We start from the raw sequence: 19166 nt of genomic DNA on the forward strand, positions 1-19166 counted from the left end.
CGTCTACTTTCGGCAACCAACACCCAGTCCTGCGTTCTACAGGAGGGTTATTAACAACCGAGGTGACACTAGCCGTGAGCCACCTAGCAAAGTTCGTTACGAAATTGTCCATGGTACCTGGATGAAGATATCAAGTAAGTGAACACGCGGTACCTCCTCCTCCACCCCTCTACTAACTAAACAGAGCCCTGGTAGATATATGGCTGCGCAGTACTGAAGTGAGAACAAAGCTGCAAGGAGGAATAGATACAAAATCCCATCAGCATGAAGCTATTTTAAGCGCCATCCTTCGCCAAGCAACTCGGCTCCCCGGTCAGCGATTTCACGACTAGTGGGGGATACAAGAAATGGCCAGTACAAACCCCCTTCCCCAATACAGTTCCCAAACAGGACGAAACTGCAGATCCCATGGAATTGCAAAGAGGAATAAGTGATATTGAGGTCAAGTATCCCCTCAGTTACATGCAAATTCCACGGCTGGCACATTGGTTCGAGTGTGTTTTTCCCAAAGCACAGACTGCGTTATGATAATTGATGGGGAAGTTGACCAAGGGGAGTGGTGAGGACGAACATCTCGTTTTCATTTCACAGGCACCCATTGTTGTTAGGGTGGGTGGCGTGACCTCCTAGTCATGTTAACAACTCCTCCGCCCTTCTGTGCGTCCCCCAGCATTACATCGACCTTTGAATTCAGGAAAGACTCGGTGCGATGCACGCTCTTACGATAAGAAATTCCCAACACAACAGTCAACTGGCAACAGATGACTGTGACTACGGGGAGAGAGAGGAGGACTCGACTTATTCAGGGAAAAGGACACCCATCAAATGAAAAGAAAGGAGAATACTTGATAAAAAACCTCCTACAAGACCATACCATGTAGTGAATTTTAGACTGCCGGACTGCAACCCACCTGACCAATTCGTGTTTACTTCTTACTGATTCGAAATTCAAAGCACCAACAATAAAAAGGTATCTGCAAAGACCGCCCTGCTTCCTCAATTCAGCAGAGGGGAAAAGAGAGCAACTTTCTTAAGGAAAAACTGTTGACTAAAACGTAAAAAGCCAGTTTCACTTTCACTTTCCTTCTTAGTTGTTTGAAAGAGAACGCAAACAATTGAGAGTAATAGCATCTTTGCTCCGGTGTGGAGGAGAACCTACTAGACAGGCGAGAGAAACCGTCGAGAGCATTGAGAGTGAATCTAGCAGCCTCCCGCCAACAATAAAATCCTCCTTTATTCAAAAGAAAAAGAAACATAAGGAGGAGATTGATTTCGCAACTCAACCCAACTTGATCAAGTTGATAGGCTTGATGGAGCGGAGGGGAGGAGCGGTGGGGGGTGAATAGTTACCCAAAGAAGCGCGGGAGGGAAAAAAGACACTTGAAAATGAATTTGCCCTAAGGGGATGGTTGCATTGTGGTGAAATTGCCTTTCCTACTACCTGCCAGAGACTAAATTCACCAATTTCACACAATTCCCCCACTTCACGAGGAGGGGGAGCATAGTCTCGACTGACCAGGCCAAGATCAAAGGCAGGACAGGAGTAGAAAGTGATGGGGCGGAGGAGGACGGAGGGGGAAAAAAGCAGGATGCGAAAATTCCTCCTCGTTGGTGTACTCATGGAAAGAAAACACCGCTAATTAACCACATCAGAAAAAATATACATCGCTTCAAATTCAGCGTTGAGGAAAAAGACGGGAATGCAAATCTCCTCTCAATGCATGGCAAATCAAATTCAGTAATTTTTCATGTCATTTCTTTGAGTTACGTATAGAACGAGGCTTTCCAGCCTCCAGCTATTCGGCCTCTATATGCTACAAGGCAACCGGGTACGATCTAGGTCCGTAGGAGTAATCACAATTTCAGCCAATCCATCACTTCCCAATGAGATACAAAATAGTTGGGAATCCCACTTTTACGTAACAATGTGTCTCTGGGAGCCATCTCCGCTTCTACCGCTTCAAATGTGGTTGAATAGTGGCAAGAAATTATAATAACCACCCAGATGGTGATGATAGAAAGCCATCTTCCAATTCTGAGGTGCAGTACAAGGTTGGAGACAGACGACAGGATGGAATAGAATAGGTCTCAGCCCTAATTGTTTCGCCTTCAACGAATACGTAATTGCCAGTGAATAATTCTGTCTGTAGTCTACCACAACAAAGTGAAGTGGAGTGAAGTGGTGAATAAGGGAGTGAAAGGCCTCCTACCCCATTGCCACCTGTTACCTAGCCACGTGGTACCCATTCCCCTTGGAGCATCCACAGCTTCCCCACCTCGCTTTATGATGGCATAGAGGATAACCAGATGTTTCATCACCACCCACGTAATTCTTTGTTCTCACATTGCGCGATTAAGCATAAAAAACCTTCCCTCCTTAACCTCCTCCTCCTTCCATCCATTCATAAATCATTTCAGTGATAAGGTTTGGGCGGTACGCCACCACAACCAAATTATTCACTTGCCGCCTTACTTATCCATGCATTCAAGCCAGTTCTGACGGATGCTGTGCTCTACTACCACATTCATAGCCTCTCCAAACGCTAGACCACAACGAATTTGACGGAAAATCAGCCTCTGAGGTCAACTCGACTCCCGGAGCAGATAAGGTGAAATTCCACCCATCAGGGCCAACCGACGTTTTACGAATAGGAAGTTCATAAACAACACGTTAAACTGACACAGTTCTAAGCTTTGTAGTGCCTACGAGTAAATAGTCGTATGTAACGACCCCAATCCCAAGTTTCTGCTGGAGACCACAGCAAAACACCGCCGAAAGAAAACATCAGTTGGGGAGAGAGAGATCTGTGGAAACTCGCAACAGAAAAGCCACTGGAGGAGCGTCGACTTCTGGGAAGGACCCAAACTGCAGGTTCTGAAATGTAGCCAGGGTTAAATTATTCAAAGCCACTTCATCAATAGCCTGAGTAGGTGGTTGAACGATATCAGAAATGGAAATGAAGTGGAAGCGAGGAATGTGGTACGGATCTTATTCAATAACCCCACTTAAGGTCAAACATCACCCGCAAATTGATTGGCGGTCGATGGAAACCCATCCTCAGCCGTAAATAAATAAATGAAGAGACCCCCTCCTCAGCACAATTCGCGATCGGAACCATCGTTGGAGTCAAGAACCCTCTCACGGTGATGGCAAATCATGATACTCCTTGCCCCCCTCCTATAATTGCCGAAATAGAAGAGGAACCACATAAAACCCCCTTCCAAACAACTACGCGGGTCCTTCCAGCCTCTTCTGATTCGGTACCTCGCTGGTTGCGACTCCAACACTTCGGCCAAAGTTGTTCAAAATGTCGAGTATTTTTTGGCAAATGATTCTATCCCAAATCGCCTAATCAATGTGATATTTTGATACACCCTAAAGTGTAACACTAAAATTCACTTGTGAATTTATTTCCCCGTAGAGATAAAAATGATTTGATAAATACGTAAACTAGTTACCAATGGCCAAAAAAAGCTTTTATCCACAAATTCACTTACGAACGCGTCCTATCCGAAGCTAAGGTGGATAGAAAGAAGGTCCCATTGAAAGGAGGATTACTTTGCAACGAAAGAACTTATCCCCACCACAACAAAAACAAAATCAAAACTCTCCATAAAAGTGTAGGAGGGTAATAATTACAGCATGCAAATGAGTGGGCGTCATCTCAGTGCCTCCTCCCATTGTGTACATGGGGAAGCCTAGGGACGCTGCATTTATAGTGGTGAATCACAGTAACAAAAATCTCGATTTTGTAGACTAATTACCAAGCCTAAACGGTACAGGAGGAAGAATGACTAAGCGCGTGGAGACTCGTAAAAAAAGAGCTATTGAAATATGGTAGGATTTGGCAATCGCCACAACCCGAGGGGAGATAAGAGTTGAAGAACTGGAAGTCTTTCATGCGAGAAGCGCCTACAACATTAGATTTTTCCACATAGCGAAAACCTTATCAAGATTAGCACGACAGCTAACAGATCAGGGTTTACCATTTCAATCCCAACCACACTGCTTGTAATGTGAATTTCCGCGATCTGTTAGCGTGAACCAACAAGAAGAGCATGTCACACATATGTTACGCCGGTAAGGAACGTGTTAAAAATGCGAATAGGTGAAAAAGACAAATGGTATCACGAAGTGTTCACTAGAAAAGGAGGACTAAAAACGCTGAAGGTTTTGTCCTACACATGTTACATGTGGCAAGCACCTAATCAAAATTAACACGTTTGGCGCCAGGAACTCGGGAAGAAAATCGACCAAATCAGGAATACTTTTTATCCATTTTATCATTCCAGCCTCAGCTAATCTAGTTGCAACATAGTCCACCGCAATCTGTTATCGTAAACTGGCAAGAAGAATGCGTCACACATATGTGACGCTGGTAGAGAACGTGTTAAAACCGCAAAGAAGTAGAAAAGACGAACAAAATCACAAGCTGTTCATAAGAAAAGGAGGACCAAAAAAAGTGAAAGTTTTACCCTACACATGTTTCCTTCAGCATGTAGTAGTGGTGGCCACTGATAAATCTTTCATACAACCTCCCAAGAATTGAAGCTTGTATTGCGTGTATGCCTTAGATTAGGCGACAGCGATATCCTCGGAATTTAAGACTTCCGTTAGGGTGAGTGTGAAAAACGATAACTTAAAATAACGCCTCTTGAATAAAGAAATAATTTTAAAGAAACAAAAATTAGCTCTAGACGAAAGAGATCTGTTTTGGATGGATAAGTCTGGGCAGAAACGCAACAGAGGGATCGCGTAGATGACACATTCAGGGGTTAGTGGCATGACCTCAGATAAAGGGTAAAGATAGGGGAGCCGATTGGGCAAGGTTAGATGGACTTACAGGAAATAAGTCCAGGCGTTACAGTCAGGTAAACACTGAGGCTACCGGGGGTACAGAGGGTACTTACCTTAATTACTCATGCAATAATATGGAGTCTTTTAGCTCACCAACCAGTCGGCTTTTAACATGGTGGCAATTTGTTCTGCTCCAGGTCTCCAAATGGTAGAGAGCTAACTTTCAGCCATCTAAGCTTTGGGACGTTCCCAGGGGAAAAGCGAACACCAAACACCCTTCTCCCCTGTAACCGATCGAATTTCGGATGGGGAACTGAGAGCAGTTTGGACGCAAGACTGGTCAACAAATTGTAATACTTTAATAGGTTGTTTAATTTTTCGTTTTGGCTGCGGAGGCATGCAAGGCTCCGAGGAATGTCCTCTGGGTCAAGCCAGTAGCCCCCAGCCCTTCCCTACATCGGCAAAATATACCTTGTGCTGGTGCTATGACTTTTTTCACCTTCAAGGAAGACTCAAAGCGCTGCATTGATGGCAGTGGAAAGCGAACCCAAACATAAAGGACAACTACCCACATTCCTATTGCTGACTGACAAACAGTAAAGTGACGGAAGAAGGGCATCTGCTGGGGATGGGAGGACTACAAATGGCATCTATCTTCAGCAACTAACACCCAGTCCTGTGTTCTGCAGGAACGCCATTAAAAACCGAGGCAACACTGGCCGTGAGCCATCTAGCAAAGTTCGTTACGAAGTTGTCTACGGCACCTGCATGAAGGTATCAAGCAAGTGAACTCGCCATGCCTCCTCCACCCCTCTACCAACTGGACAGAACCCTGGTGGATGTATGGCTGCGTAGTACTGAAGTGAAGACAAAGTGGCAAGGAGGAATGGACACAAAACCCCATCACCATTATGCTGTTTTAAACGCCGTCCTTTGCCAAGTAACTCTGCTTCTCGGTCAGCGGTCTCACGACTAGTGATGGACACACGAGATGACGAGCACATTCCCCTTGCCTTCGCCACAGTTCCTAAACAGGACAAAACTCCAGATCCCATGGAATTCCAAAGAGGAATAAGTGACACCGAGGTCAAGCTCCTCCTCAGTTGCACGCAAATTCCACGGATGGCACGGTTGGTTCGTGGATGTTTTTCCCAAAGCACCGACTGCGTTGTGATGGCCGACGCAGAAGGTTGACCAAGGGGAGCGGCGGGGACGACGCTCAAAAGAAGAGAGGGGACTACGTACTACCTTGATTATTTGGCTAACTCTTTGCTTTGATTACGCAGGCACTTAGGGCTTCGCGATTGCACTTCCACAGAACGGCATGTCCTCCAGGACATGCCAGCCCTTCCGTATGCCAGTGATGCGTTTTCTGCCCTAGTGTTATGACTACTTTCAGCTTTGAGAAAGCCTCGGAGCGCTAAAAAATCCAGGAGTTAAGGCTTAACGAAGTACACCGAATTCATGCGCAGCCATTACTGCGAGCAAATTACTTTTATCCCAAAAACACAAGTGGGACGTCCTTTAAAGGAAAAAAGGGGAGCGCCGACGTCAAGTGTCAAGACTGATGTAAAAAAGCAGGGGCCATAAATGGCCATTGTGACAGGACGTCAGGGCAAAACAATGATGTGGTAGGCCTGTGACGCGCTATAACGACAACCATTGATGGAGCACTACAACTTGAAAGTCCAGACGGCAATGTGCTCCAAATACCCATTAACGCATTTGACCCACTCCATGAGCTTCAATGTTCCAGCATGACCTTAAATTGTCTACGAAAGCGTAATTTATCCTTTTACAGACCAGAAACATCCCTTATCTATGTTATGAGTTTAAACTCAACCTACCTGTTTACAAGATTCGATTACTAAGTGATACTAAACAAGCGTCACATATATGTGACGCCAGGCTGATGTAATAACGTCACGCATGCGTGGCGCTAGTGACAAATGTGTTAAACCTGATTCTTGTGAGAAAACAAAAGCCCTAATTTTTAACAAAAGAAAAGATATGCATTAACTAAAGACATTTTTCCCCCAACTAGATTCCGTGCTTGCACCTAAAGCTAAGTAGATTCACTACTGTCGGTAAAAAGGGCAAATCGCCTCGTTTTCCCCGACAGTCGGAAAAAAACAACTCGAATAAATATGATTGCTACCGGCCTAACTTGGGCTGCTAACTTAAGTGAGTGTATCCAGGTCCGACCGACTGTCGAGGTGCCTTCAAAATGCACTATACGTTTGTCAGGCTTTTTAACATACAGCAGACGGGGCATTTTAATTAATTTTTAAATCTAAATGAATGCGAAAAAAAGGAGATGATAACACTAAATTGCACTCTACAGTTTATCTGAGTCCACTTAGGACAAGCAAATCCGCAGCTTGCGCTTGATTTTGCGAAATAAGGGAAGGGGGAGTGGATATGGTGGAGGAAAATTTTGAAACTCTTCTCTACTGCAATAAGCACTGGCATAGCGACGCCCTTCTTGCATGCTACAAGCAAGTGGAGATGTGTGGTCCTACCCGTACAGCACACTGTGAGAAGTGGCAAGTGCGTCACAGATCACGACCCACTCCAAAGGTCTTCAGACAAGTTGGCGATCGACAGTGCTACTCTGTGCACGGAGCTGAGGGAGGCGCACCTTGTGAACAACAGCGTGGAATCCTAACCCTCGCGGACTTCAAGCGCAATGCAGCAGCGGAACACGCGGTTTGTGAGCAGCAAGGCGTTTGGACAGTGATAGTGCCAGTCATGGTATTTTCAGTGCCAGACGAAAGCCGTCACCCCTGTGAACACTTACCTCTTAGAATTTCTGATCTCGTGGAGGTGGGGGTTGCAGTCTCAATGACGACGTGAGGCAGACCATACTGAAAACTCCTCCTACGCCGAAAATGTTCAAGTTGACGCCGTTTGCACTCCCTGAATTCGTGTTTTATTTCAAAAACCCCCACTCGTAGTTAAAGTAGAGAGAGAGTATGGAATTTATAATCACTGCTCGGTAAAGAAAGGTTGAAAAACAATAATAGACGCAATAAGGGTGCTAAAACTAACCAAAGAGAGGAATGGAGAAAGATGGGTAAGGCATAGTGACAAATGGAAACCGCTAGACAATAGGATGTGTCTACTCTTCTTTTTTCTCTTCGACTACCTTGACAATGACCATAACCATTCTCACCACACCACGTGGTAGTACCGCGAATGCAACGCCATTTGGCTCGACGAAGAGGGGGGAAAAAAACAATTGGGAAATCATTTGAGTGACAGGAAAGCTCACGCATATGGTGGTGTCCGAGTTTTGTTAAGCCCATTCGCTACATCTCAAAGATTTCAATTTGACTATTCTGAGGAAGACACCTCATTTTCTGCCATAAGGTCAAGACAGCTTAAAACGTCAGAGAGAATAAATAATAAAGTGTTTTTAGAGGTTCCGATTTGGGGTGAAACCGGGTGCGATAGAAGGAAGTAGATGGATCCACCTCGAACCACAAGTATATCAGAGGAGAATGGGAGAGGGCGTCTGAGGCAAACTTGGACTTTTGGTTTTACACAAAATAATAAACACTTTCAAGGAGTGAGGTCTGCATCTGTTTTTTTTAACTTGTGCGGGTTTACAATGGATTACAAGTCGACTATTCACGTCCAGGCATTTCAAAAGCTGAATGAGTATCGAGGCTTGGGGCTTAGAGCCGCGTCTTTGAAACGTTGACACCATTCCAGTTACCCATGGTGGCGCAGCCGCTCATCCCCGCACCATATTATGCTTGAGATTTTCAAAAAGGCAAGACGTCTGTAGATTCGGTTTTTACAAATTCGTTCATTACCATTCACGAGCTACTGCTGTTGTCAATAGTCTTGACGTGACCTGAATTGACCCATGAGATGTGCACTGACTACCAGCACTCGCGGCAAAACACACCTTCCGCCTAAAAGTACGCTTTGTGCTACCATAGCAGCATCCTTTTAAGTGATTTGATGCTTGAAAAAGTTCTACTTTGCCCGACACTTTTACTCTTGGGAGATCACAGCAGAGACCAAGTTGGATACATCTATCCACCTCGAGACACAGATGAAGCAGATTGAATTAGTTCTGCCATTTCTATAGCAAATGGATCATTTAAAATAAGTCTGGAAGTGAAGGACGTCTCCAAGCTAGATGGAGTTGAGTAAGTGTCAAAATCTGATAGAGATGCATTCGGATAGCTTATGCATGAGATGATCAATGTGCTTCTCTTTCGGTAAAGAAACATCGCACCCACAGATATTCTCCCTTTTGAGCTATCACAGAATAATGGGTAAAAAGTGTCCCCCTCCTACCTCTCTGATTTGCCCCCGAAAGGGAGCATAAAGCAGAAATCTACGTCAATTCCTCTGAAGGAGTTTCCTTAGAAAAGTAATTTGATAGTGGGCGCCCATCATCATAAAGGTAAAAGGGCTTATGTCATTGCACTGCGTTAAAGCGAGCTCATAAAGATGGAGATAATGTTTTGAGAACGTCTGCAGTAAGTATTTCGGATGGAAATGGCACCAGTGGAGGTATTTATTACCACAATAACGTGATAATGCATCCCGCCTCTCAATGCGCCTTTTCATGGTGCAGCAGTCGCAGAGAATGGATACGATCGGGTGATAATGGGAAGATTAAAAACACCATTTTATCACAAAAAAACGCGCTACCTTCTATGATCCTAATGCCTAAAATGAACTCTTCTGGCTAGAAATGCATACAAATGTAAAGATTATAAGATAAACTACTCAAGTTTCATAAGCTAGATTGTCTAAGAAAGTCTGTTTCTTTTATCTGCAGAGCAGCCAATTCTTTCACACCAATTAACGCGCATAACAGAAGCAGTTATGAACTTTACTAGACGAGAAAAGAATGGATTTTAGACAAAGTTGACTGCACAGCATTTCACTTTATTCAGCCTAAGCACACTGAAACCCAGTTTTAAGTGCAATAATAATGACGGCGTTATACTGTGTATGAATACCGATCGAAGTATGGGTGGAGTAAATGAAGAAAATTACTCCACAAGCCGGGCGCTTAATTTATCAACAGAGCCCCACAAATGTTTACTGATTGTTTGTAAGTAGGCTAAGCCGGGGGAAATGTGAACCTGTGATTTCATGCCTCGGCCTTTTTATTGTAAATTTTTCTGGGGGAGTCTAGAACCAAAAACAGCAATGTTTTTCCCACAGAATGCACAGTTGGAGACAATATTGCGGACCTCGGTGTAAGCAAAATGCTTAGGAATAGTCAAATAAAGCGGTTAGGGTTTGGTGTTCTCATAAAACAATCAAATGAGGTCAAAAATCTTGGTTTATTTCTGGCCTGGATCATCAAAGTCAAGCTATTAAGAGAGGTAGAGTTAAGCTGTATAATTGGGGATCCATTATTACTGTGAAATAGATGATACAGCAGATGGGGTGACCTCCCTGAGGAGACGATGGAATTACGGGAAACGCTCCTTCACTTGTGATAATTTAATAGATCAAGGCTACAACACAGCAAGATAGAAAACCCTAATGCATAAGTTGAGACTCATGGAGTTAATTTAACAGCCCAAGGGGGCCAAAGGGGGTTAGATATGACCAAATAGGAGCCAAAAACGTACCGGAATGTTGCACGACTCAGCTACCTCCGCATCTAACTGCTCCGGCTCTTGGTCACGTCCCAAATAGGCACTAACTCCAAAGCTCACAAAACTGTGAATAATATGCTGCCCCACGCCAAGCACCACTACAGGCAGCACGAGTCGCCATACGGGCAGGAGGCGTGAAGTTCGAATGGGAATTGCTCGCAAACCCGCCTTGAGTTTGCCCCCCACGGAACCCATTCGTGAAACGGTAGGAGAGATGTTGGGCAGGAGACGTCGCAGCCCCTCCTGGAGGCAAGACACCAAGGTTGTCGGCTCTGAGGCTATATCTGACTGCAGTAAAGATAGTATAGGAGGATCAAACACATTATAATGAGAGGTTTAGATTTGCAAACTACCATCTGTCCACGTTTAGTGCCCCTAAGGTCATGTGCAATAAAGTATTTTTCTGGATCACTATGTCTTGTCAGATCACAGAAAGAAAATCCACGATGTGGATGTATGAATCAACAAGAAAGTTGAAGAGACGTTGATTTTGGCAGGCCACATTCCCGAATTCTGTACGAAGACAAGTTGCAACAAACCGTAATGTACTTCACTATGTGTATCCGACCAAAACAATTTAAAGCATAGCCTAAGAACATGATATCACTCCTTCTCTTAATATCTTTGAGTAAGCGTTAACAGGAAGGGCGATCGAGCTAGAGGATGCGCTCCCAGATATGTTCAGTCTTCCGAATTAACCCCAAAATTGATGTTTCCCTCGACGGAGGACCTAGTATTAGGAAACCCAACTCTGTTCCACAGCATGGACTGTCACTAGTAGGTACCACTCATCCTACAAGCTAAGTTCCTCGCGCCACCTTTGTCCCTGTGCACTGCTAAAGAAAAGACTCATGACAGGCGAAGAAGAGTTGGCAATGAGAGCGCCAGTAGTACTCAAGAAGAAAATAAATTATGCAGCAAAATGAAACTCGTTTTAAAACACATTTAACTACGTGAGCCCTACGGTCTCCACGATCTTGGTTAACACCTTCATGTCATGAAGGCGCTTCCGTGTCTATACTGTTCCAGTACATCTGTACTTTAACGATAAACGTTTTCCCAAACTGAGATAGCCCGTAGTACCCTCAAAAATGACTCAAATACTCAAATAAAAACACCTCATATCGGTACATATCTAAGCGAAATGAGCACCAGCTTACCTGAACAAATTCCACAATGCTTGCAGCGTAAAATGGAGTTACAATCATCCAAGAAAGTCTAGATTTTATTACATCAGAAAAAATCCTTACACTTTGAGGAGAACATGAAGCGAAATTTTGGCAGCACTGCTATAGATAGTAATTTCTCTAAAGACTCGAAATTATTGCGAAAAACAAAACCCAACTTGGGAAGTGACAGAACCTCAGAGAGTCCATTTTCGGAAACTGTTTTAACAACTTTCACTGTTACTGCACCACTTAGTCCCTTCCATAGCGATAATACCCCCTGACAGCATAAAGTAATACAATACATGTACGTATGCATCTAACCTGCCGCGAAACATAAGTGCGTATAATCGGTAGGAGAGAAAATGGTAGAAAATGAATAGATTTGCTTCGGCTTCGAACCTGAAAGAAGAACTAATGCTTCCTATGGAATTACTTGGCATTGATGTCGAAGGACCAGAAATGGGTGAGCAAATAATACATCTGTAATTGCACTAAGAGAGAAGTCGTCAATTGCACAAAATACCTTGACACGTTGAGCCCGTAACTAACCATTTCTTTAACAGCTGAAGGTGTAAGTTAGCGCAAAAAGAACATACAAATATCGGTGGATTTACACGGGATTTCAGTCGATGCGGCCGCTTGAGGTTCAGGGACTAAAGCAGTATCTGCATCTTCTTGATTGGAAGATGATGGTGATTTTTCCATTTCTCTTAGTTTACTTGACCACATTTTTAACGAAAAAATTTACGCTTAAATGCGAATAGAAAATCTTGCTCACTGAACAGTGCTGCAAATTGATTGGCTGAAACAGTTCACTCGTATAGTTTGCGCTAGTTAACGAATCATTCAAATACATTTCCTTCAACTCAAAAAAATAAATAACATTGCTTTTCAAAAATAAAATTGTAAATCCTTTTTTAGTGTATATTGGCACTATTAAGCGAGTGTTAGCAGGTACACTCGCACCTTCTGAATCAAATCATTGATTAGTTAGCATAATTTTTACGGTAGCATTAGGACGTTTTTACTCAAAAAAGTGCAAAATCCCAAACGCTAAGATATCTGACTTTATATTTTTTAAAATGCTTAGAGTTTTTAAATGATTGGTATTTGACAATAAATATACGCATATGTTCTTGTTAGAATACCCACGTTTCCAATACCTTTCCAAATTCAGTGTATGTAGGCGTTTTTATTAGCATAACGTACAATTACATTTATAGTCTTGTAATACGATGGTTGTGTATCTCCCTATTGGCTAGGAGCCACTTCTGACTTGTCCTTTGTACCACACTGGGTGGACTGGCCTTCAAGCCATGCCAGTAGCCCAAATACCTCCCCCTTGCAGAGTATATGGGAACGTCCCGAGACTTCCCTGAGGACGAAAGAAGGCACAATACTCGGGCAGAATATATATATGTTCAGCACGGAGAAGGTGTCTGGGTTATTGGCATGGCCCGAAAGGACAGCCCTCCCAGCTAGGTACGCAAAAACCAATTCAGAGTACAACAGTGGCGCCTCACCATTACCGAGGGATAACCATTGTCGTATTAAAATATATATTCTGCCTAATTATTATGCCTTCTTTTGTCTTCAGGGAATTCTCCGGACTCTATAGTCTACTCTAAGTATCATTTATTTTACTCTATGTACCACAGAGGTCTTGAGCATACTTAATGTTCGCCAAGCTAGTATTCCGGATTCTCCGTGGAGTTAAAATGCGTCAAACCATTAAAAGGCTGGGTTTGTCATTTGGAAACAGAAGTGCATAGAGCCCCACTCCACGGAGCATATGTTTAACTCACAGGGACTGCTGAGTGCGCGTGGTTAAACAAATTACCAAGACGTTACACTACCTTAGCAGCACATGTCCGTGGTCACTGTAGCACCCTAGGCCCATATTAAAGTTGTTAAGGTCCACACAATCAAAGGTGTTTATTGCTAGTGAATAAAAGGTATAATGTAATATTCATGTTGTTTTATTGTTCCTCGCCAGAGAGGAGTCGGGAATACAAGTCGAACCTCTTAACTGCGGCGTGAAAATCCAGCGACCCCGAGAGCGTTTCCGTGTCCACACCACATTAAACTCTGTACTTGCTTACCTCATTTACTTACCCTAATAAACATGTTTAAGCCAAATCAACCTGGGTGTTCTACGAGTATGAGGACCAGGGAAGAGGAGAGATACAAGCCTCATGAAAAAAAAGCACCCAAGACATGCGGTTTAACGAAGTTTCAGGTCATTACATTCACACCGTTTTTTATCACCTTGCCTTTGCCCTGTGATTAAACAAAGACACGCATTGACGATGTCTTTCAGATTGGTGTAAACAATACCTATATTATTTACTTATTGCTAAAAGTGAGAAATTTCACTCATCAACTTTTGAAATTTGAACAGTGCCTATTATGACCACTATCTAGCATATCTTTTAATCAAGAGCTTTCCTCAGCATCCCCATTAAGTCGGGAGTAACAGATTGAATTCTTTGTTAACAGTTACTTATTAAATGGCACACTGAACCCAAACACCTAAATAACTCCACGCTAAAATGTGTTTTCTTCCAAATGTTTGAAAGCTAGTTTACTCCTCTTCCTCCTCCTCCTCCTCCTCCTCCTCACTGGAGGGATCTGTGGTGCATGTTTGCATGCACTCCTCATAGGAGTCAAAACGGTTCGCGTTGCCGCCAAACCCGGTGTAGGTGAAGGGAAAGCAGTTCTTGTCCTTGACGCTATAGTAGAACATCTCGATTTTGTCACTCCCAAGGCCCGGATGGTAGATGTAAGTACACCTTCTGAGAATTTGTCTTTCTACAGTAAGAAGCAGGGGGATTATAAAGTGGTTACGTGGCAAATAATTGGTGGTAAAGCCGCAAAAGCTGCTTAAGTTCGTGTTTTTGTGTTGAGATTCGTTTGCCACTGCTTGAGGCGTTATCCGAACCCTAGAGTTAGCCCACTCTCACTTATCACTTACACTTGGAAACATTGCACATTTTCAAAGATAAAACATAAAGCAGTTGGAAAAAAATGCAATAAGAAACAAAATTTTTAAAAAATACCAACTTACGCTGGTTTTTTTCATCCAAATACACTACAAATAAAGTAAGTAAATGTATTAAATACCAAACGCACTCTCTGTGCTACTTATTTGCCTATTTAAGTAATGCTCAAAAGTAGGTTGGTCTATGAAAAATTAAAACTTTGTAAGTAAAATAGTAACATACCAATCGGTAGTATATCCCCGTGCTTATCTAGATAAAAGTTAAAATAGGAAGTTATTGCCAGTTTTTCTCAGACCACAAAAACCTGGTTTCAATGCCTCAGTCTACTCCAATCCGTTCTTTAAAAATAGCAAGAGAAAAAAGGAGTAAAATTTTAGGCATGCAAAGTTAACCTAATTGAAATTATTGTAAGGAAGAGATTGTATTTTTTAAAAGTGCCTTGCGAACCTTAAACTATCTATCTATTTTTTACTGTTATAATAATTAATTAGGTGATAGTAGTAATCATTTATGGGGAAATGCAAGGTTTGCGCTGATTACAAAAGTGCCAAACCTCTGGCCCGAGATCAGTTCTTAATGTGCGTGTTACTCACGTTTGTGACCAAGGTGGAAGATGTGGCCAATGCTGTCGTACATTACCGAACGAGGAACTAAAAAAAGATGGGGATGAAATACGAGGGAACTCGCACACTCTTGCAAACATTCAAGTAATAATTCCAAAAATAATTGAAAAGAAACTGAATTGAATTGAAAAAAAAGTTCGTTTAATCCAAATATTTATTACAAGAAAAGATTTGCCATTTTCTTCCTATCACACACTTTGTTTTCCTAAACTCAGTGAGCCTGAGGGGAATGCAAATTCGCAACAATTGAAACATTTTACATTTCTAATTGCCGAAAAAGAAATCAGTACCTCTATATTGATGTTTCTCATTCTCATCCACCTCGGAATCTAGGACAAAAATCGGAAAAATTTTTATGCTGCTTTTAAATAAGTAGACCATATAATCTGAGTAACTTAAAATAAGTAAAATATCAAGCCGAAATAAATCAAAAGATCGGCACTAGTCAGTTAATTTTCTTCTCAAATCCTCAATTCTTTCGAAAATACAAATAAAATCATTTTGTCAGATTAGAAGTTACTTCGTGTACATCGATGTGATGGTGAAGTGAAAGGTAGGAAAAGAACTTGTTTTTGCCCTTTCGGGATGGTGGTATTTAAACGTTAATATTAAAAAACGGCTATTAATTAATTGTATAACAACTCCATTTGCCACTGATTTAAATGAAAACTTGCGGTTGATTATGGTTTGTAGGGCAGGTGATCCCCATAAATTACTGCAAAGTATGTAAGGCGAACAATTGGTAAGGTGAGCTTAATTAGTTAAAAGTGCAGAAAAGAAATCTAAGGACGCAATCAGTGTTTTTGATTAGTGTGAGAATAAATCACTCACGAGAATCCGTATTGTGATTTGGATGAGAAATGACCCCATTTCAGAAACCAGAATTTTCACAAATTTCAAATGGCTTGCCACAGGTGTATGAAATAAGCAAATACCTTTTTTCTAATAACTGTCAAAAATTAGGTATTTGTGGGACGACTACACATCTGCATACTTGATGAAGCTTTGATTTTTGTAATAAATAGCTTTTGCTTTTACCTTACCAACCTTTTAGTAGACTTCACGAAATTGAGCAAAAAAGCTTATCTCAAAGCCTAAAAATAGATGCTTAAATCCCTTCGCTGGTGAACTTTTCGTTGAGCTAACGAAGAAAATCACCTGCAGCTAATTAAAATAAGATTGTTACTCATTGAGCGGGTTGGTTTTGTAATTAAATCTTGCCAAAGCAACTGAGTAGTTTCGACATTAACATCTATTAGTTTGTAAGTTAGCGGATAAAAAAGTCAAAATTTCTGGCTCTTACCTAACTGATGCAGATCGCCACCATTTCGAAGGGTCTCATAGTCTTTGGCTGAAACGGAGGATAAGTTTTTCCTTACTTTTGCAAATATTCTTGCGTTTTATCAGTTTAAATTAAGTAATCAAGCGCTTTGAAACAAATAACCAGACAATTAATTGTACCACAGGATACCTTACCAATGTTTTCCCAGGTAAATGCATCTCGATCTTAAATAATGATAGTGTTATTTTTATAATTAAAGACTACTCTCACAGACCTTAAGTATTCTACACCATTAAACTAATGATGCCTGATTGCCAAAAATTTCTTTTATCCTACTATACACTTTTATTTTACCTTTTCAATCACAAAAATTGACTTGATGACATGCTTACTTAAATTGCGTATGTACAGTTTGAGCACAAACTATTTGAGCAAATATTTAAAGTATCACTTACAGAGCCTTTTCGGAGAGTATACAGGAACTCTTCTCACTGTTGTTAAGAGGTTAAAAAGATTATTCAGCGCTACCGTTTATAAACACTGTTGGGTTGTATTAAAAATTTGCGGAAGAAATTGCCCCGCCTACCGATACAAGCCGTCCCCTTCTAAGAACGGGCGCATCCTTTACAATAAATTGCTTTTCTTTACTGCGAATTTGTTTTAAGTATTAATGGTATACTGATTCTTGTACGTGCAGTATATTACTGTGTTACCTTCTGCAACTCAAGTTTATTTCTGAGCTCTTAAATACTCGTTAAGCGCCAAAAATGATAAATCTGAAATATCCTCTGCAGATAACTCAGACTGTTGCACACAAGTCTTACCTTCCTTGACTAACTCAACGTAGTTGGGGATTTGTTTCTCAGGCCTCTTATCAATTAACTCTACAAATAACGATGAAAATTTTTCATAGATTAAATGTGCAATAAATCCAAATGCGCATGACTTTTTGGTACAATGGCAAGTTAAAGCAATAAAATTTGGTAGCATCACAGCGTAATTTATTATTTACAAGACCTTTTGAAAGTAAAGCAATGAAAAAGTAATTGCCACAGTGATGTGATATTTGTTTAGGTACTTTAATTACTTGCTATCTTCCTATTAGAAAAGAATATATTTTTTTCTGTCCCATGGGGGCTTTGCAAAATATACGACTTTCACTTACTAAGTTCAGCATTGGCGAATTTAGCCGCGTTTCCTATTTAATGAATAAAATATTAGGTATATGTTAATAGCAACGCATAAATATATCTTCTTTGTAATCAAGGATGGAGGAGCCTTGATTACCCACCTCATATCACTCTCACTCCGTGCCCCCACCTGCACTAAATTTGGCGAGAAGCCAACTTCTCTTGTAGTACTTAAACCGATTTAAACTTGATTCTCAAAGCAGTCAAGCCCGATTTGCATACCGAATGAGTGTGTGTGTGTGTGTGGTAGTGCTGACAAACTGGCGGATGCGTCGCACAGGTCTTTATAACCTACGGCGAGTCATTGCAGTGTGCTAAACCGAAATGTGCGCAATCTTTTGTGATTATCTGAGAGTCAACAGAAACCCCCTCAAGCATTTCAACGCATTCCAGCTAAAGTGTCCAACATCTGCTTGATTTAATTTGGATGCTAGTTAAGAGAGCAGTTGTGTGTCACTTGTATAGTACTTTTAACAAAGCAACGTCAAGTACAGTTTTCCAACTCACCTGAAGGTGGTGGTGCTCTACCTCGCAAAATACCACCTGCATTTAAAACAAGCACTTTAAATCAAGCATATTTTTTCTACTAATACATGTTCTACAAGTTATAGAGAACTACTTCTTTACTCTCTATTATCTTTGCCGCTCTTTGATGTGTCAAAAACGGCGTTTGGAAAAATATTCGTTAACTTACCGGCAAAGATTGGGGTTGAGATAAACGCAAGGAGTAGAAGAAAAATGGGGTGCACCATAATGAGGGGAGTGGGTGATGAATCCCCATTCCTCTCCCTTTTATACCAACCAGTGTGTCCCTACGGGGGAGGGTAGAGTTTGCTCCTATTCCATCTTGAGGCAAAGTTGAGGTCGTGTAGAGCCTAATTTGCATACGTCAGGTCATGAAGATTATAAAAGCTTGAGCTTTAACACTGGAGTTTATTTTTTATAAATTAATATGAATAAGTCTCCTTGTGCATAAATAAAAGTAAAAGCTCAGTCTGTCGTCCCGATTGATCACGATATAGCAAGATGGTATTTTGTTGAGTCAACATTTAACCAAATAACCTCTTCAGTCATTGTGGTTTGCTCCTCTATTTTCTGAGTCAACAGCTCCCCACTTTTCTGAGAGGTGGTAAATCAATCTTCATGCTTAATTAAAGTAATAACCACTTCAAAAGAAGGGACTATGAGCAAAGCGATCTCTTTAATATGGTTAAATTTGAGGATACAAGATGTATGTCAATAAATTAGATGAAAAGTTGTTCATCAGGTGAAGTTTTTTCGAGACTCATTTATGCTTAAAAAATCACCTAGAAAATTGTAAGTTTGGGTTTTACTAAGGTTTAAAAATACTTTTATAATTTCTTTAAGAACCTCAAATTTCGTTTTTTTTTGCTTACTGTTTTATTATATGTGATTTGCATTTATAAGAGATTTCGAGAACTCATATAATTCATATAAACATG

At 41.4% G+C, this 19166-nt stretch overlaps 2 protein-coding genes across 2 annotated transcripts in view; both read right to left on the minus strand. All coding sequences in view use genetic code 11, as the record gives it.

The window, feature by feature from the left end:
- EGR_05481 (Solute carrier family 25 member 46) overlaps positions 1 to 12335 on the minus strand; it is a gene marked incomplete at both ends in the record, with an annotated part of 19176 nt that extends 6841 nt beyond the window's left edge. Inside the window, 6 exons of the mRNA XM_024494730.1 lie at positions 10411 to 10725; positions 11598 to 11655; positions 11783 to 11883; positions 11915 to 12086; positions 12130 to 12169; positions 12203 to 12335. Coding sequence (XP_024350915.1) covers positions 10411 to 10725; positions 11598 to 11655; positions 11783 to 11883; positions 11915 to 12086; positions 12130 to 12169; positions 12203 to 12335 — 819 coding nt within the window. The remainder of the gene's footprint in view (positions 1 to 10410; positions 10726 to 11597; positions 11656 to 11782; positions 11884 to 11914; positions 12087 to 12129; positions 12170 to 12202) is intronic.
- A 1855-nt stretch (positions 12336 to 14190) lies between these two features.
- On the minus strand, positions 14191 to 18455 carry EGR_05482 (Dendrotoxin-K; the record flags this gene model as incomplete). Its single annotated transcript, XM_024494731.1, has 4 exons — positions 14191 to 14417; positions 16535 to 16582; positions 17338 to 17397; positions 18398 to 18455. The coding sequence occupies 4 exons, from the start codon at positions 18453 to 18455 to the stop codon at positions 14191 to 14193; spliced, it is 393 nt and encodes a 130-aa protein (XP_024350916.1).
- Positions 18456 to 19166: the final 711 nt, after the last annotated feature.

Source organism: Echinococcus granulosus (assembly GCF_000524195.1).
Source record: "Echinococcus granulosus chromosome Unknown EG_S00040, whole genome shotgun sequence".
NCBI classification, from domain to species: Eukaryota; Metazoa; Platyhelminthes; class Cestoda; order Cyclophyllidea; family Taeniidae; genus Echinococcus; species Echinococcus granulosus.